The sequence below is a fragment of the Coffea arabica genome, chromosome 7c (genome assembly GCF_036785885.1).
Source record: "Coffea arabica cultivar ET-39 chromosome 7c, Coffea Arabica ET-39 HiFi, whole genome shotgun sequence".
In the NCBI taxonomy this organism is placed as follows: domain Eukaryota; kingdom Viridiplantae; phylum Streptophyta; class Magnoliopsida; order Gentianales; family Rubiaceae; genus Coffea; species Coffea arabica.
This window is the reverse complement of record NC_092322.1, coordinates 5,674,611-5,695,283: the sequence shown is the minus strand read 5'-3', so window position 1 is coordinate 5,695,283 and position 20,673 is coordinate 5,674,611. Positions and strand designations below refer to the sequence as shown.

General features: G+C 36.5%; 1 protein-coding gene and 1 long non-coding RNA gene across 20 annotated transcripts; one reads left to right on the top strand and one right to left on the bottom strand.

Moving 5' to 3' along the window:
• Positions 1 to 352: 352 nt before the first annotated feature.
• Positions 353 to 7,556, bottom strand: LOC113697850 (uncharacterized). 19 transcript variants are annotated; one of them, XR_011817696.1, is made up of 12 exons: positions 7,208 to 7,556; positions 6,621 to 7,057; positions 5,295 to 5,361; positions 5,093 to 5,146; positions 4,811 to 4,885; positions 4,485 to 4,520; positions 4,073 to 4,181; positions 3,448 to 3,505; positions 1,516 to 1,832; positions 1,010 to 1,133; positions 797 to 906; positions 353 to 705 (listed from the first exon to the last, which is right to left on the bottom strand). It is a non-coding gene; the product is annotated as an uncharacterized lncRNA (long non-coding RNA). The 19 variants fall into 19 exon arrangements; XR_011817697.1 differs by lacking the exon at positions 797 to 906 and having other exon boundaries at positions 7,208 to 7,555; XR_011817700.1 differs by lacking the exons at positions 353 to 705; positions 797 to 906; positions 1,010 to 1,133 and adding an exon at positions 3,237 to 3,342 and having other exon boundaries at positions 1,488 to 1,832; positions 4,063 to 4,181.
• Positions 7,557 to 12,546: 4,990 nt separating this feature from the next.
• On the top strand, positions 12,547 to 18,887 carry LOC140010301 (uncharacterized). Its single transcript, XM_072056862.1, has 7 exons — positions 12,547 to 12,921; positions 14,662 to 14,802; positions 15,694 to 16,669; positions 16,730 to 16,800; positions 16,906 to 16,998; positions 17,871 to 18,348; positions 18,589 to 18,887. The coding sequence occupies exons 1-7, from the start codon at positions 12,547 to 12,549 to the stop codon at positions 18,885 to 18,887; spliced, it is 2,433 nt and encodes an 810-aa protein (XP_071912963.1).
• Positions 18,888 to 20,673: the final 1,786 nt, after the last annotated feature.

The following is a 20,673-nucleotide window of genomic DNA, read 5'->3' as shown; positions in this document are numbered from 1 at the left end:
GCTACGAACTTTCATGGAAGTTGCTAAATTTCTAAATTTAATGAAAGTGCTTTGGAACTTCCAAAGCCTGAATTTCTAAATTTGCTAAACTTTGCTAAACTTCCAAAGTCTGAAATGCAAATTTAAATTTCTAAATTTTTAATAGGAACTTCCAAACTCTGAAGTTTTGTTAATGCAAATTTAATGGAGCATTTTTCTAAATTTAATATATACCAGCCATTTGTTTTTTGTAACCAAAGGTAGGATCAACTTTATTGCTAAACATCAAAGTTTAATAAGTAATGCCGTTGGAACATCCATTATGAAAGCTTCAATTGTTGTTTACAACAGTAGGAACTTGCTAAACATTAAATTTGCAGTGCTTTGGAAGCATTTTTCTAACCAGAACTTTTTTCCATTAAGAACATAAATACAACAAATGCCGTGCATTGCGTTGAAGCAGAATCAGCGTAAATCAGATGTGCCATCAAATGGAAAATGCAAACTGCCATAGAAACAACTTCTCTATTCCTTTGCGGTCTTGGATTGTGGAATAAAAAGCAATATCTGGCCATTTTTTAGATCATGATCAATAACAAAACGGTTCCAGTTTTGATCAAAACATCTGCCGGTCATACCAACATGAAAATATTTATGACTATTTGTAAGAGTTATAGTCGTCGTACTATCTTCATTTAGCCTTAGATTCGCAAATTCTGGCAGATCCTATAAATGTATGAAAAAAAATTGTGATAAGTAAATACACATATGTACAAAAGAAAGAGAGTTAATAAGGTTAGAGAATGCAAAACTATACCAGCTTGTACTTGTACTTTGATAGATAAAATTGATAGAAGCAATTGAATGTAGTCCAGTCATGTTTTAGGAATGGATTCATAGATGAGACAATACGATGGAGAACTGATTCTGAGGTTTCATGATTTGTTTATAAAGTAACAAAAGAAACCATATCAGCCATAATAAATACCGTCTAAGCAAAAAATATATATATAATGGTAGTAATAAATACCGGATTCTAGGACCTCATGAATTGTCCTTAGTCCTTGTAAGGAAGTAATGGTAGTAAAACAATCATTTCATCATGGCTGTTGCTCGTCTTCTCAGCGAATTTTCGTCTTTGGAGGCCAGAGAAGCTTGAAATACACAAAGTGAAATTCAATAAGACACTTCACACTAAAAATGACATTACTTGTTTTGTATATAAGAATGACATTAATTGTTTTGTATATAAGAAGTCATTTTGTTTTAGACACATTAACAATTATGATATACCCAATATTTTTATAGGTTATTATACAAACGTCATAAAAAGAAAACCAAGACCTAAATTGTGGAACTGATTATAAATTAATTACTGTGGAAAGTATATTTAAACTATTAATCTAATCTAGGATGAACACAAAAAAATGAAAAAGTAATGTGCAAAAAAAAGGTGGTCAAAGAATTGAACTTATTTCAGAAATAATGAACCAAATAAAGAATCAATCTTAGGAAAGCTGTATGGTCTCGTCTTACATTAATTTCAACTTTGTTCTCTATATGATTTCTTGATTCTTTACCCCAAAGTCTTTTTCTCCCATCAAGAATGCTTCAGAAATTATATGATCAATACATACCTAGCTATTACAGAATGGCAACAAACTGAAATGGCAACAACCTAGCTATTACAAAATTTCTGTGCTTGAGTCCTCTAACAACTATAACTACATAATACACATTAACTAAAAAACATCCAATGAAACTGCACTCATAATCAAACGACAATGCCTAACATAGGACAGCAGATTCCTTCCTCTTTACTGCTTAGCCACATGAGCAGTCAGTTCAGCATTCTGCAGCAAAAAATCAGAAGCATTCAAAATCATTCAAAATAACCAATGAATTCCTAGTCTGCACACACTATTTATTCAGTCAAAAGCATTCAAAATCATTCAAGAAGAATAAGTGTAATCATTCAAAACAGCACTCACACAAGTAACTTATGAAGATGCCTTTATACACAACGCACCGAAGCAAAAGTAACATCTCGCAGAAAGAACCAAACACAGAAGAACATCATTTACAGGATATAAAACAGCATTTGTCAAAGTCTGAAACAAAAAAGAAATCTCTAATACAATTCATCTTGCTTTAGCATTCCAATTGATCACTTTCAGAAAAATGAGCTAAAGTAATAAATTTCCACGAACAATAGAATAAGTTAGTATAACAAAGAAATCATAATCTCAAATTCAGAGGCAAAAAACAAAAAAAAAAAAAAGAACCCTTGTTTTGACAAATATAACAAGTATGATAAAAAACTGACAAATGTCGTCATGGAGCGGAAGACATTTCAAATTCAGTTAAGGAAAAATAACTGATACAGCCTTTTTTTATTGTTTCCATCCCACACATCAACATAACCATCACAACCTCAAGTAGCAAATGTACCATAGCTACAAATCAAAATCAGTTTTGAGACAGATTTTGGCAAAAAGCTCAAGGTATTCAATCAATAGATAATTGTAATAGATCCAACTCAATCACTCAATATATCTAGAGTTGATAAATCAAGCACATAGGCTTATAAATCATTCATAGATACATTGACATTATAAATCATTCTCTTTTGTTTGTTCCATTCCAACTCAATCATTGACATAGCTACCTTAAGAATACATGGATCGGCTCCACTTATCAAGTTCAAAAAAACAGATGTTTCCTAAAGACGCATAGTTATGATGAGAAGCTTGAAGGTCATGATTGCCTGGGGAATATCTAGAGTTGAAAATTGGAAATCAGGAAAGATAAATTCAGGTTCGATCGCTTATTCGTAAGCTGTTAAAGTTTTGAACTGTCCCCATAATTGATTGTTTTTGCCTTGTTTCTGCAATTATCTCTCATATTTGTTTACAGTAAGCACCATCACATCAAGTAAAGAACACTTCTCTTGCACCCTATATCAATCTGACATGATTCCATCTGGTACTGAGACTACCAAAACCCAAGCTCGTAGCCCAAAGAACCTACAACACTTTGTTCACCATAGCTGAAGACATACTTGGAACAACTAAGGTACCATATACTTTCTTTTTTTTTTCAGTGCATAGGCAGACACAAACATATAGAGTTATAATAAATCACACACACCTCAAACAAAAGAGAAATGAATTCTTTCATATCTTGATAAACACTTCAAATGTATACTAATCCTATGTACAACCAAGTAAAATGACATTGATATGGTATGAAGAGACATAAACATCAGCTTGCATGTACACTTCAGAACCAAGATTGATCAATGTCCTCAGACTGGTTACACTATTTTTCTCCAATGTCTCTATATTTCTTTTCCAATCAGAGCTACAAGAAGTTAAGAGAAAAAAAAAGTAAAGAAGCATTGCAGGTCAAAGGGAACTTGTGCAAAGAAGTAGGAGTCAGAGCAATAAAGGTGAGTAGTATCAATACCCAAATGCAAGAAAACTTAAAAGGATACAAAACTTTCTGTTGTTCAAATACCTCGTTCCTGCAAAAGAGATACCCAGAATATTAGAAATTTGGCATATAACAGAAATTCCGTCTCCAAATTCGCAACTTAATAGTGAAATATTAAACAGAAAGTAGGTAAGTACTCCAACTCATATAATCCCACTGCTGATGGTAATAAGCTCAATAAAGTGGTAACAGGGGATGGTTCTCCAAATAACAACTGTAAGCGGGTGAGTTCAGTATGAGGCAACCAACGGATTCCCACCCACACCTCCCCGCCTCAAGAAAATAGAAAAAGGAAAAAAGGGCGAAAAAAAACAGAAGGAAAAGAAAAAAGAAAGAAAAGGAAATGAATATTGGCAATATGGGAGTCAAATGAAGCAAAGTCTAATCTATTTATACACAAAAAAGGATCACTCTCTTCCAGTTTCAGATCGTTAGTTTTCACTACTACAGGAAGTTCAGCTACCGCCCGCTAGAAGCTAAAAAAAAAAAAAATTTAAAGACATCGAGTGAGAGAATTGGGCTCCAAAACACCCTTCCGTACAATGATACAAAGATGGAAAAAGGACAAAAGAAAATGAAGAAAGTTACAGGTAATAACCAGAAATTAGCTAATTCAAAGTCCTCCCAAACTGTTCAATATATTTCTTATCTGCATTGGCTAGGCGATCTTGAAACTGCACCCACTCACTTCTGCACCTCTCTCTTACCTACCAAATTAGATAGAAAAGAATTCAAGCTAGTTACTTGATGTTTGGACAAATCTAATGAAATTCAGTTCAATGCAAAATCATGCAATTCAAACAGAGTGCAGATATAAGACCTATGAATCCTAATTTAAACATGATTGTTAGAATGTAGGTGATATAGAATAACTCAGATTACCATAAAATTGGATGAAGAAGCTTTCAGAGTTGACTTTTGCAAAAAAAACGAAGGACAAAGAAAAGGCCTCAATAAAAAAATATACAGAAAGGTTGAAATGGAAACCGAACAAGTAACAGCTTACATACCCCTTGCCAAGGAGCTTTTCCATTTTCAGATTGACCCTGGAATCAACGAAGCTGAAGCTGTTAGCATCATTATCAACAAAACAAATCTAAATGAGGGGAAACCAGATCAAGGGACAAGTAGGATAACTGACGTGGAAGAAAAAAATGTAAATAAGGGGGTTGCTGCTAAAAAGTTGCTTATATTATAAATGAAGAACCATTTGCTCAAAAATGGAAATTAAAGTTGAACAGAACAACATTTGCAAACAACTAAACTTCATTATTTTAATCACCTCTAGGAAAAGGAAAAACAAGTCCCGATGGTTGTAATAAAGTAGTTAACTGACCTGACTTCCCAGAGAAGGAATAACTTGATGAACTATCCACTGAGAGTCAACCACATCAATTTTCTCATGTGCAGGCTGCACAGGCAAAATACACTTACAATGAAACTGATAATACGCAGACATCCATTTGAAATAAATACATGTTTTCCAATTTTATCTGTTTTACATGCCACTGTCCCGCAGATCTCTCCTTCCAACAGGAATATGAAAAGCAGGTAGACAAGCCTTCTTTTCTAAATCTTTCAAATAATACAGTGATAAGAAACAAATAAAACCACTGACCTCCACACATCTCCTTAGCGCAAAATCCAATCCCCAACCATGCACCAAATCATTCTAGAAATGTTATTGAAAGTAAAAAATCAGTGTGAGCTCTAAGCTGGAAAGAACCAAGGCTAATGAGAGCAGCTAAAAGCAAAAATAGTTGGAGGTACAACAAGGCTTAAAACATACGTATACAAATGACAAAGTTAGAGAAGGGAACCTGAATCATATGCCAAACACATCGCCAAGCATCCCGCGAGAAAACAGGAGCCACAATTTCCACAAAGCTGAATTCAAAAAGGAAAAACACAAGGGAAAATTAGTTGAAGGTAAATGTTGAAGCCACCCCAATCCTTTATACTTTTCTTAACTATATATCTCCATTTTAAGGGCCTGAGCATAAATCATGGGTCATAACTCAACCTACAAACACTACCATAAAATCAAATTTTTCAACAATAAGACGTGATATTGCTATGAGATGTCTTGTGGCTAAGCTCTTCTATTTGGCAATGGTCAACCTGATGAAGAAATATGACCATCAGAGAAAGTGAGCTTCTTGTTTCTGACAATTTCAACTTCCAAGCCATGTAAATAAACAATAGTTTCCCAAGACAACATTTTTGTTGTTTTTCAGTTTAATATTATTATTTTCTTGGGTTAAAGAGATTGACCTTCGGAAAACCAAACAATCAATCTCTGGAAAATTTAAATCTTTGGAAAACCAAACAATCACTCGGAAGAGAAAAAACAAATCCTTTTCAGGTTTGGATTATAAGAAAATAAAAACAAGAAAAACAAACTGCATGGCTCCCAAATTGCCACTCAGTCAATCAAAAGAACAATGTATCAGTTCAAAACTACAAAATTCAATCTATTATGATAAGTGAACCCTGCTCAATTACAATACAATCTCATCTCATACTACCTGGGGTCAGTAACTTGCTATCATCTTCTTTCCCGCAGGTGTCTCTAATATCAGAAAATAATGTTTCTTCCATTTATCTCCTTTTTGAATGCGAAGAATTAGCATAAAAGTCCTTAAAAAGTTATTCATAAAGAGGTTAACATATTTAGTTAACTCTACACTCATGACTGTAAGCGTTGGTAGATTTATTAGTTTCAGATACTAAATGATCCTCAGATATCCATTAAATATAGAAGAGATAACAATTCAGACAAAGCCAGCAATTCTAAAACCCAAACTGCTAGCCGAAAAATCGTGGAATTTTACACAAATTATACCAAAACCTCCAATTCTCTTAGCTAAATATAATAAATTACCAAAATTTACGAAACCCACAATGGGTATTAGGGCAAAATAATTCCCAAGGTCGGTTTTTTTCTTGAAGTGGTTCGATTATTAAAGAGGGGAAACAACGAAAGAGAACAAGATTTCCTAATGTTGTGCACCAATTAAGGACGATATACTACTACTCCGTTGAAATGTAGATAGAAATTCAGATTAATTGAAACAAAAGAAAAAAGAGCGCGAAAGAGAGAGATTGAGATATTGAGAGAAGGAAGAAAGTTGAAGAAAGTATACCTCCGGTTGCAAGGTTATTCTCGGTCTGAAGAACCGCGATACTCTGCATCTTGGACGCCGTCGTACTCGTACCTTCTCTTCTGTCTATCTCCCTGAGATTAGCTTTCCTTTTTCAGTTCAAAAACTTCTACTGCGGATTCCGTCTGTAAGTAGTAGAGAGCTACATTAGAAGATGTGGCTGGAATTTGATGATGGGGAGGAGAGGGAAAGACAAGTAAAGAGGGGCAGCCAAACAAACGGCTTCGAGAGTCCAAATCCCAGCTACCAAAGAAATCACAAACCAGTCTCCTAAAAGCAATGAAAAAAATGCTTGCACAACAAAACACAAGAACCATTAGCATCAAACAAGTTTTTACAGAGAAGGAGAAAAACATGAATACAGAGCAACCTGAAGAGAAGACCCGACCTCACTGGAGAGAAAGAAGAAAGCACAAGATCTGCAACCAACAGTGAAGATGGCACGTCCTTGGGCGGTAACAAGCCCGTGGATGAGAAAAAAAAGCAGAAAACTGCACGTCAGTGGACAAGGGACAAAAGAAATACGAACTTTAGCAAAAAAAAAAAAAGAGGGGCAGAGCAGAGGCAACCTGAAGAGAAGATCTGACCTCACCGGAGATGAAGAAGAAAGCCTATTACAACAAAGGAGGAGGTCAACAAAATTTTGTACCAGGTTCCAGAGGATGCGGATAAGTGATAGAGCAACATTATCCCAAAAAAAAAACCAAAAAAAGAAAGAAAGAGAATGTAGTGGGAGAGAGAATGCAGCGGGAAGAGAGCAAATGCAGCAGAAGATCAGAAAGACGGAAGCACGGGCACATGGGACACTGGCAGGCGAGGCCAGATGGGAAAACTAACGCGCGATGCGCGAACAACATGATGATTCCAATCCACATGCCGGGCACGTGAGAGGACGACGAAAATTCTGGCTGAATGGAGTTGCCATGTTATCTACTTATGTTGACGGTGGAATTAAGCTTTCAATCGAGTTCAAAGAAACATCGAGTTGTGCCAGTTGTGTAAGGTTTACTTGAGAAGAAGAAAACTCGCCTTGAACATAGTTGAAAGACAAATTGAGATAGGTGAGTTTGGAGAGGATATCTAGAGTAATACGTACGTTACTAAAAAAAAAAAAAATTACATTACATTCCACATAAAAACTGAATAAAACCTAAACAAAATATTATTGTAAAAGTTGTAAAGCAATACACTGTAAAGGAATGCAGCAGGTTCCCAGCTGTTAAAGAGCAAATGAAAGTGCACAATTTGGGCTGCGTATTAGATTCGACCCCGTTGCGTTACGTACAAGTATTCATTCTGTTTTCAACAGCTCGTTTTTGGAATCGATCCAACCATTCCAATCTGTAAAAGCCAAGCCAAGAAAAGAAAGTTCTGCCCAACTCCATAAATTATGATACCTCATTCATGATCATTAAATCAGCCAATAGCTAAGCTATGGGAATGGGATCCACGAGTTTGACGGGTCAGGTGGTTTGCTTTTGGCCTCCTCCAAAGCTTCACACCACACATTTTATTAGAGGCCGGCTTTGATCAGCTGCTGGAGGAAGTACGTGCATACTCGTACCTGCAGTAGCTGAACCCATCATTTTGTTGATTTCTAAAATGCCAAGATACATGAGATGCCCTTTCCACTTCCCAGCACAGTGAGATGATGCCAACAAAACTGTAATTGGCCATCGAATCCATTAAGGGAGAAAAAGAGACATATGTTTTTGAGTTTCCTCAAACAATTAGTACGTAGGTATAATTGAAAGAAAGTCGAACTAACTAATATAGTGATAATAATGCCAACGGCACACTTTTCATCGATCTAGTAGGATGTATGAAGCACCACGTACGATTGTGATACTAAAAGTTTAACAGCAAAATTTTTGAACATTCCTTCCGTTTTAAGACGAGCAAAAACACAGCCAATAGCCTGATATGCCACACATTATTAGATGCGAATTGTATTACGTACCCCCCCCCCCCCCCCCCCCCCCCCAAAAAAAGGGCAAATGATTCTCCATGCCATTCCATTCCATTTGAGAAATGGAATTTATTCTGAGGGACAACTTTAGTTTATCATGTCGTCGTAAAGAGGAGATGATCAAGTCTAGAAAGGTCCTACGTATTTACAGCAGCCACATGCAATTCGCTTTCATGCACGCCTTCAATTCTACTACCATAACCATACCATAGAAAGAGCCTCATAATTACTCTGATATGCGTACCGAGTCTCCGTCTCCATAAAAGCCCTTAATTTCCTAACCAACAAGAACTTTATCCCGGACTTGATAGCCGCCTCTCTTGTCCATGCAGCAAGCAAAGCTGCCAACGCACGCTTAAACGCAAGCCCCCCCACATCACATGAAGAAATCACCTCTCGCTAGCTAGAGTATTTCTTCATATATATTCAAACACCTAGCTCTCACCTTTCTGCTTCTTAATTTCGTACTGGTGTGTCATATAGCTTCCACTACTAGCTAAAGCTTCTCTCCTCTCTCCATCATCATCTCCAAAATTAAAAGCAATGTGTCAAGGGAATCGAATATTAGATCATATGAAGTTTATTTTCCTCCTTTTAACACTGGTTCCAACAAGTGCTAATCGTCATGAAAAGTTCGACGAATCCACGGTGCAACCCATGCCTGAGGCGAGCATAAAATGTGGGGAGTGTCCGTGCGTAAATCCATGCACTCAGCAGCAGCCACCTCCGCCTCCGCCGCCACAGATCACTCAGTATTGTCCTCCACAAGTTCCGCCACCGCCAAGGTTCTACTACTTTTCAGGCCCTCCAGAACTAACACAAATAACACCACCCCCTCCAAGATTCACGTACGTGATAGGCGGCCCCCAAGACAGCTTGTATCCAACTGATCCCTTTAATCTGCAGATCTACAACCGTGCCACGCGTGATTGTGGTGTCACCCTAGGATTGCTTCTTCCCATAATTTTCGGATTGCTACAGATATTGGCCTTTCTAGGAGCATACAAGTACTAGAATTTTTTCTAGTAAGTATCTAACTGTGATCGTTTACTGTCTTCTGAAAACTGTGGCAAAAGTACTTTTTGTATCACAAGTAAGTATGCTGTACAAATTTTTTTTTTTTAATGCTTTCGGCTCCATTAAACTTAGTCACACTACATACTTGTCGTCAAGATGGATAAAAAGGCCAAATTAATTAAGATTCGAACTGCTGCGCGGTAGCATTAAATAAATTATACTTAACCATGGAGTTTACTACTCTCAATCTGTCAGTCATCTGATCTAGCTCGACTGGTAAAGTTCCAATTTATCCATGAAGCTGAGGTGTGATTTAAATAAATATGACGTGGGAGGGGTGTTAATTTAGAAGCATGGAGTAATGCGGGGGACTTGAACCCATAATTTGTAAGTTTTTGAGTCTCAACTTTAACCAAATAGATCAAGGTCTCCTCGGCCGACGACAACAGGTGTTCCTATATTTCCATCGAACTCTTTTGTTAACAGAAACTAGCTAGTCTCACACTAACTCAGGAAATTATGTCCCTACTGAACAGATTGTGCACGTTACAGAATCTCAATCACGCACGATTTCATCAGGCACATACCGCCTACCTGCTACTTAATCTTGTTTCCAATGAAGTGTAGTATTTCCCTAACTTAATCAGCTGGTGAGATGCCGTAGGCTGCGCCATGCGGGTGCTGCTCTAGAATCAGAGGCTGAGTCCATATCTAATAGTACAATATTGATTTATAAAATTGAAAAATCCGGCTCCCAAAAGTAGTTAGTCCGCATGCAGATGGTTTATGAAAATGGGGCCGGAAAGGAGGGATTGGGAATCTGATGATAATTAAATAATGCATGTAAAGTCAATTAAAGGCCTTTGATGGTTTCGTGAGTGGGTTTATTCCCTTTTAAATGTCACCAAACTTGTTTATAACATGGCCGTATAAGATTACTTAACGAATCCCACTAATCAAGATTGTTTTACAAACTAAAATTTTGATTAATTTGGTTCACATTCACGCCACGGGAATGTAGGAACACCGATCATCATCAGCGACAGGTCAGGTCAGCCGATATGGTCTGACATTACCAATTATTGCAACAATCATAGGTTGCAGGGAAGCTCCTTATTTAATACGGGCAATGAAGGAACTAGTGCTGCCATTGCTTCTCTGACAGATTGGCAACTTCTGAACCCTTCAATGCTAATCAGTATATTGATAGTAAGCTGTGCTTGTGTGCTTCATGGAAGTTGCATAGTTGGTCAAACAATCAAATAATTCACCAAAATTCCTTTCTGGGAAACGTCACAGGAAAAATACTGCTAGAAAATCATGGGTTTGCTTGCTGCCTTAATCAGTTCACCAAACCAGTACGTTTTGGTAGCGCCCTTGAAACCCAGTTAAGCAATTGTCAACTTTATATGCCACTCCACTGACGGAGTGATCTTCTGGTGGAAATGAAATGTGGGGATCGAGTAGTCGAGAAGCCTGAATGTAAAATCTCGAGGAATCAATCAACTTTTCTTGCTCTTTCTCATTCCAAACAGCATCTCACTCCCCATAATCAAGAAATATGAGTGAAAACAATAAACAAATGCAGCATCAGGCCGATAACTTAAAGGAGAGCGAAAAAGTAGTGATACGGGAAAGGGGGAAAAAAAAATCAATAGCTCCAAGGCATCTTACGAGTTTATAAGTGGAATATTGTGACTTAGATTATTCTATTTTCCTTCTTTCACCGCATAGCAGAAATGAAAAAAAAGAAAAAAAAGAAACTAATACTAACACACACCCTCAGTTTCTTGGTTGGCCGGGTCTATGAGAGATCCAAGAAGGAATAAAATCAAAATAAGGGAATTTAATTATTGACTGTTGCTCGCTCTGAATCTTAACTTGTAGTATCTAATATCTTATTAGTAATTATCTAGGAATTAGGACTTCATCAAAAGCTTATGGCAACGTTAATAAAATTCGTTGAAAGATGTTTACAAGACTTGTTGGACTTAATACGGCCGAGATATCTTTTAGTTAGCATATTTTGTTCACTAAAGTAATAAGGTTTCACTAAATTTGAGTATTAATTAAGGAGAAATTTTATCACAATGTATCAAATAATAATAATAGTATTGTAGAGCCCATCAATTGGACATGAGATACCATCCAATTCTAAAGCTCGTCTGTCTAATTAGCTAGCCATGTCAAATTGATCAAGTGATTGGTCTACATAGTAATAACATTTCTTTACATGTAACCCCGTTTATTTTTAATTTGGTAAGTATTTGTTACCTCTTGCGAGTTTTTGTTAGCCCAAATCCAAAATCTGATTTTTCTTTCTCTTTTTTTGTGGGATGGTAGACCAAAATCTGATTTGCCCCAAGTGTTTGAATGCTTCAAAGCCCCTTCAACTACAATCCAAGGATCACCAAGAGTCTGATCATGTCATGACCGTTATCAGAAGATGGATATAAAATTTATTCCATAGTCAGCAAATCAACATCAATTGGGCAGGTCTACCCTCCCTGGATCTCCTTATTTCCAATGGTACTTCATCTCACACACAGTCTTGGACTAGGAATTCCTCCTGTGTGCGTGTATATATGTGTGTGTCTATATATATATATATATATGTACATGGATGACACTTAGAAATCAAGGAATCCACGGCCAGACGTTGCTTCCAAAGTCTCCAATTAAGTAACTCAATTATTCCAACTAACTGTCGTGACAAAAGCTTACAGCTTTCTAAAACTTCATTCCACATTTGCATTCCTCACTCCTCACTGTCCCAAGTCATCACTCACTTTCTTTATGCACACAATTATGCTAGTTTTACTACCGGAGTGAGGAGCCCTCTCTGTTTCCAAAATGCACCCGTTGGCCATGGCCAAAAAGTTCTGCAAAATTCTCCCTTTGATCACATTCTTGATTTTACTCATGAATTCATCGTCTAGAGTGGCTGGTCAAGGACTGTATGGTTCTCCTCCTCCACCAGCTTCCGACTGCTCCTGTCTTACTCCACCACCACCTCCATCTCCTACTACAAATTGTCCACCGCCTCCTTCACCACCATTGCCAACGACTTCTCCACCGCCTCCTCCTCCGGGGTCAAATTACTACCCTCCATCCTACTATTATCCACCTCCACCAGGTGGCTACTGGCCGTACAACCCTTCACCCTCTATAGACTACAATTCTCCTCCCCCACCTAATCCCATCTTGCCTTATTTCCCGTATTACTATCTCTATCCTCCTCCACCGGTTTACTCTTCTTCAGCAACTATGCTCAATGCTTTTCCACCGTTGACCTGGGTGATTCTGAGCATCATTTTACAATATTTACAGATTTCACTGAACTATGCATGACAACAAAGGTGGTTCAGCTTGCTCTAATATATATATATATTTTTTTTTTTTTTTTGCACGAAGAGGAGTCTACAACATCAATTCGGCAGAGATCAAATATCCAGGACAACAATGCAGCACAAGTTACACAGACGTCAATGAATAGGTAGAATTATTATCTTCTCTCGAACATCATTCTTGGATGTAATTCAGTTTAACTCGGCAGATTAAGATTGATCATGTTCAAAATGTGATATTACTAGTCATAGTAACGGTTGAAATTTATGTGGTTGATTAATTAGGCATTTGAACCATATCATTAATTTTCTCTTATTATGACAACTTTTCTGGCCATCGGTTGCAACATGCAAATGTTGAATTCTGGCACTACACAGTCATGACAGAAAGTTCACATCTTCTGTTTAAAGAAAAAGAAGAAGAGAAATCTCATCACCTTCGTCGCATTATTTCTTGTGTTATTGGGATGTATTTCTACAGTTATCTGTGTAACTTTCAAACATCAACACCCATTTTTTACTTGTATCATTGATTTTTTTTTTTCCCTTTCACTACTTTATAGTTCATGGCAAATGACCCAATTACAAGATATATTCTTCTTTTTCTGGTCACACTTCATATTCGGCTAACGTAGCCAGAACGTGATCAGGTGCGTTTAATTTCTGTGGGGCTAATGATACTTATTATCTTACCAAATTAATGACGTATTGAAATCCTATTGGCGTCACAAAACACCAGCATTTGTTAACAATACCTACCTGTCATTTGTGTCCATGAGAGTTGATACTATGATATGCTAATATGTTAATTGATTGAGAATTACGAGTAAATTAATGAAGCAACAATTTGGGAAGCCTACTATGGACCAAATGCTTCAATCCAAAACGGTTGCCATCTCAAAAATCATTGAGATTTAAGACTAGTCATTACTATGGTCATTAGTGCAATTTGGACTTGGATTACTACAACGGACTGAAAGGTGCCCAAAGCTATTATTTTTTTTGTTGCCAAATCTCTGGGCCGATTGGGTCTTTGCCTGTTTGCTTCTCATCGTTGAACAGAGAGAGACTCTGCAAATGCATCATCATTTGTGATCAATAATTTGCACATTACATTACGATACATATTTTTGTCCTAGCAGTCTTTTCTTTCTGTTTATTAATCTTTATGGGAAAGCCAAGGGAGAAAGAACATTCACAAATCATATATATAGTCTTCTGGCAGAATAGACTGACAGAGGCAGCATTTTATTCTGAACAGTTTTATTGTTTCGGGAAGACGTTTCGGGTCAACATTTTTTTGGGTTTCAGCAATCAGCACTAATTTTTAAAAGATTTGTCCCCTTTAATATCAACAAAATTGACTCTTCACGAAAATAAAAAAAAAAAAATTGCCATTTATAGCTTAATCGGTGTAAGCTTCTTCTTGGTTCTTAATAACTCAAATTGTCAAGAATTGAGCTGACACTGGGCAAGTATGATAGTGAAAAGTCAAGCAAAGCAACGGCCGCCTATTCTTTCACGGTGTTTGAAAATCTTCAAAATGTCACTGAAACAAGATTGGAATGAGAAAGGAGAGGGGTTTGGGAGTCGGATCAAAAGTAAACGCTGCTGCAATCTGCTGTATTGCGTCTTTGTTAGAAAAAAAAAACATTAAAAATGAATTTTGCATTGTGATTCGGTGTTACAGTGGGTCAGCACTGGTTACTCTTGTCTCAGCCGTATTGGTCAAACTATATGGAGAATTAGTGCAACCGTCTATAAGAGTTTTCTTGATAACACGAACGAGAGGGAAATTATGTGCAAAATTTTCTCAGAAAGACGAGATCAGGTGCGCAATTGCTAGATTAGCCATGATTCTATAACCCATAACAATATAGAAAGTTGATTGCATAAAACGGGCTTATTCTTTTCCTATGATAAATTTTCTCCCCTCCTCTTTTTTGGAGCTAATTATTTAGATAGCCACTAAACTTTTTGAATTGTAGAGTTTTGACCATTTAAAGTTTAAGAGTAATGCATTTACCCACTAAACTATTAAGAGTATAAATTTTGAACTATTCTATCCATTTTCACTATTAAATCTCCCAAATCTAAGAATTGTATGAATAACAAGATATAACCAGATAACAAACTTTTGACAGTTTAATAGGTAAGTATACACTTTTAAAAGTTGAGTGAACAAAATTCTACTATTCAAAAAGCATAGTAGTTATCCAAGTCATTTGTTCCTCCTTTTCGTGATTTCAACTATTCTGGTTAACGTTGTTAGGAGAATATTAATATTCTTGTAGATAATATTAGTAAGGATATTCTTGTAAATAGTTGATTAGCTTTGTACTCTTATAACTACTAGTTAGTCACTCATAATACTATGACTAGATGTTTTCCTCCCAAAATACCTATTGTCATGGTATCAGAGCAAAAGTCCTAGGGTTAGGGTTAAATATCTAGCAAAAGTTTTGGTCATCGCGCCTGTTCACGCAATACTGTTCATCGCGACTGTTCACGCGACACTATTCATCGCGGTACTGTTCATGCGCTCTATTCACAGCACTGTTCACGCGCTGTTCATCTCGAGTTTTGATCTTTCGTTTGGTTTGGAGTGCTATTCGCTATGGCTGAAAGTCTATCAAAAGGTTTTGTGACGTCTACTAATATTATGCCAATGGTGATGTCTCAAATCACAAATTGAAAGTTGAATGACACTAATTATCAACAGTGGTCAAAAGTCGTTAAGATTTATCTGACAGGCTTAGGAAAGCAACGATATCTCACAGATGACTCTTCTACGGAGGACAACAAGAAACTAATGTGGATTCAAGAGGATGCCCAAATTTTTGGAACAATATGGAATTCTATGGAGTCACGAATTGCTTATATGTGTTTTCATTGTGAGACAACAAAAGAAGTTTGGAATTATGTCCGGTTATTATACTGTAGTAATCTTTCACGAATGTATGATGTTTCTTTGGAGTATTTTCAGTTGCAACAAGATAACAAGACAGTAACTGAATACTTTGCTGATCTTAAGCGAGTTTCAGAAGAATTAAATGTCATAATGCCTCTCTCAAGTGATATTACAGTTATGCAGAGGCAAAGAGAACAAATGCTTGTGCTCAAATTCTTGGCCGGTCTCAAACCAGAATTTGAACCAATCAAATCTCAAATTTTAGCAGGTGAACAATTACCATCCTTTGCAGAGGTGTATGCTTGGGTCTTACGTTCTGCATCTAAGGACAATGCACAGGGTGATGGTGCTCTAATTAATGACAAATCTGCTTTAGTTGCTAACAATGGTCGGATAGAGCAACTTAACTTTGGACGTGGCTCTCGTGGAGGAAGAAGTAGAGGAGGTCGTGGGGATCATGGAGGTCGAGGCACCCGTGAGTGCACTCATTGTGGTTTGAAGAATCACACTCGTGATACTTGTTGGGATTTAAATGGAAAATTACCTCGGTTTGCTAATGCGGTTGCCATTGACCAAGCTGAATCGAGTTCTTCAGCACAAGGGTCCCAAAAGACTTTTACCATATCCGAGGAAAATTATGTCAAATTTCTGCAGTACCAAACTGCAAATCACGCATCTCTTCCCTCTGCTTCTTTAGTACAAAAAGGTAATGCTATGGTTTGTCTCTCCACTTTCAAAAATTTTGACTCATGGATCATTGATTCCAGAGCTACTGATCATATGTCAGGTACCTCTAGAAATTTTTCTAATTTTCAAGAGTCTATTACCTTCCTTCATGTTACTTTAGCTGATGGATCTACAACTAAAGTTAAAGGATTAGGCACTGTAGAAATTAACCCATCTCTTCCGTTGTCTTCTGTTCTTTTCGTACCCAATTTACTTTTTAATCTAATGTCCGTTAGTAACCTTACCAAATTTCTACAGTGTTCAGTTACTTTTTCTCCTGATTCTGTTGTCATTCAGGATTTGAAGACAAAAAGAACGATTGGTGGAGGGCGTGAGCATAATGGTCTTTATTTTCTCTACTCTAATGGTCCGATTGCGTGCCCTGCTACGGTTTCTCCTCTTGAAATTCACTGTCATTTGGATCATCCGTCTCTACAAATTTTGAAGAAGTTGGTTCCTGCCTTGAGTTAGTTGTCTTCATTAGAATGTAAGTCTTGTCAATTAGGAAAGTATCATCGTGTTTCTTTTGCCCCTAGGGTCAATAAACGGGTTTCGGAACTCTTTTTGTTAGTTCGTTCTGATGTTTGGGGTCCTATCCGAATTACTTCAAAGTTAGGTTTTAAATATTTTGTAATCTTTGTTGATAATTTTTCCAGAGTTACATGGCTTTATTTAATAAAAGATCGTTCAGAATTATATTTCATTTTTTATGCATTTGTTACAGAATTAAAGAATCAATTTGGTGTGCCTGTACGTATATTTCGCAGTGATAATGTGAAAGAATATTTTTTCACTCCTTTTGATACCTTTATGACTAAGTCCGGTATTTTTCATCAGTTCTCTTGTCCTCACACTCCACAACAAAATGGAGTTGCTGAAAGAAAAATTGGACATTCAATTGAAGTTGCTCGGACACTTTTGTTGCACATGAATGTGCCCAAACAATTTTGGAGTGATGCAGTTTTAACTGCATGTTGTTTAATTAATCGCATGCCATCCAATATTTTTGGAGGTCAATTACCTCACTCCATTCTTTTTCCTCATAATCCTATATTTAAATTACCTCCTCGTATTTTTAGGTGTGTGTGTTTGTTCATCAGCTTGCTTTCGGGGTGAATAAATTAGATTCTCGTACCATTAAGTATATTTTCATGGGATACGCACGAGCGTAAAAGGGGTATAGATGTTACAGTTCAATTTTAAATCATTTTTTCACTTGTACTGATGTTACTTTCTTTGAATCCACTCCTTATTTTATGAAGCAAGGTATGTCTTGTGAGTTAGACCAGTGTTCCTCTTTTTCTTCTCCTGTTTTACCAGTCCCTTCATCTATATTACCTGAATTATCTAGTTCACCAGATTCCACAACTCGATTATCTCGTTCTAATATTCAAGTTTATTCTCGTCGTTTCATGGTTGAAAAAGCTCCTGATATGCTACGCACTTCACCAATTAACTCTCAATTTTCAGATCCAGGTATGACGCCCTCCTGTGAGTCAAATCTTTCTATTGCTTTACATAAAGGTAAGAGACATTGTACTTCTCATCCTATTTCTAATTTTGTCTCTTATTCTCATCTCTCTCTATCATATTCTTCTTTTGTTGTTTCCTTTGATTCGGTATCCATTCCTAAAACAATTACCCATGCTCTCAATGATCCTGGTTGGAGGTTAACTATGCAAGAAGAGATGCTTGCTTTGGAGAAAAATGGTATTTGGGATCTTGTTTCTCTTCACTCTGGTAAGTTGGTTGTTGGTTGTAAATGGGTGTACACTATAAAAGTACAACCTAATGGTTCTATTGATAGATTGAAAACTCGTTTGGTAGTTAAAGGATTTGCTCAGGTGTATGGAATCGACTATTTCGAAACTTTTTCTCCTGTTGCAAAGATTATCTCCGTTCGTTTTCTTATCTCTTTGACAACAACTTATAATTGGCCGTTGCATTAGTTGGATGTGAAAAATGCATTTCTGCATGGAGATTTAGAAGAAAAGGTATATATGGAACAATCTCCTGGATTTGTTGTTCAGGGGAAGAATTCGCGGTTGGTTTGTCGTTTGAAAAAATCTTTATATGGATTGAAACAGTCTCGAAGGGCTTGGTTTGGCCGGTTTAGTAGTGTTGTCATAGAGTTCAGTTTGACACGATGTGGAGTAGATTACTCTGTATTTTATCGGTATTCTAATGTTGGTAAAATTTTATTAGTTGTTTATGTGGATGATATTGTAATTACAGGTGACGATATTGTGGGGATCCAGAAATTTAAATCCAATATGTAGACAAACTTTCAAACAAAGGATTTAGGTCATCTACAGTATTTTCTGGATATTGAGGTAGATCGGTCTAAATATGGGATTTATTTATATCAAAGGAAATATGTACTTGATATGTTGAGTGAAGTTGGGATGTTAGATTGTCGACCTGTGGATACTCCTATGGATCCCAATGTGAAATTAGCAAGAGATCAAGGTGCATTACTTGATGATTCTAAGCAATATCAAAAATTTGTGGGTAAATTAAAATATCTCACTGTAACGAGACCTGACATTTCGTTTGCAGTGAGTGTTGTGAATCAATTTCTTGATACCCCTCGTACTAGTCATTGAGATGCTGTTATATGGATTCTCAAGTATCTTAAAAGTGCTCCTGGAAAAGAATTGTTGTATCAAAATCATGGACACACTGATATTGAAAGATATAGTGATGCAGATTGGGCTGGTTCTGCCTCAAATCGAAAATTGACCACAGGATATTGTGTGTTTGTTGGTGGTAATTTAGTGTCGTGGAAGAGTAAAAAGCAAACAATTGTCTCCAGATCAAGTGTAAAATCTGAATACCGCGCTATGGCTCACACTGTGTGTGAGTTGGTTTGGTTGAAAAGTATGTTACTTGAAATTGGATTTGAACATAAACAGCCTATGAATTTAGTTTGTGATAATCAGGCAGCTGTCCATATTGTGTCTAATCCAGTTAGGGGTGGGCGCGGGTCGGGTACCCGCCCCATTCATCATTTGGCTGACTCGACTCGCACCTTGCGGGTCAGTCATTTTCTGACCCTTACCAATCCCAAATATCAACGGGTACCCTATAATGGGTACCCGCTGAGATAGGGTTGGATCAGCGGGTACCCGTCCCGCCCCATTTATCATTTAATTTTTTTAAAAAAATAATTTATATCAATTTAATTTTATATTTTACACATTCATCTAAATTTTAATAATTTTTTTTAAAAAAAGGTTTCCCACCAAGAAACAAGTATATGAAGAGAATATAAAATAAAGGAAAAAAATTAAAAAAATTCAAAATCAATAAAAATTTGAAATAAGTAGCACAATTTTTAATATATATGTTCCACATTAATTAAACTTTTTTCTAAAAAATATAAGATCATGGCCTTTATAAATGAATTTTGTAAATAAACTATAGTCTTTCATATTTGTAATGCAATTTGTTCAATAAAATTACTTATTTAGTTCTAACTTATTATTTTATAGTGTGTGTATAAAAATAAAAATAAAAATATATATATATGCGGGGCGGATCGGGTACCAGCGGGTTTTTAATTATGTGACGCTAACCCGCCCCGCATCTTAGCGGATATCCGACCCTCTTTTGATTCGATCAAATAATAAAAATCGGATATCCTAATTTTCGGATCAGATCGGATCGAATATGACGGGTTTTCGAGTTAACGGATAATTTTATCCACCCCTAAATCCAGTGTTTCATGATAGGACAAAACATATTGAAGTTGATTGTCATTTCATTCGAAAGAAATTGCTTGACAGAGTCATCAAGACATCTCATGTACCATCTGTAGATCAATTGGCTGATTTGTTTACCAAGAGTTTAGGGGACTCTAGGGTGAAATACATTTGCAACAAGTTAGGTACTTATGATATATATGCTTCAACTTGAGGGGGAGTGTTATGAGAATATTAGTATTCTTGTACATAATATTAGTAAGGGTATTCTTGTAAATAGTTGATTAGATTTGTACTCCTATAAATACTAGTTAGTCACTCATAACACTGTGACTAGATATTTTCCTTCCAAGATACCTAT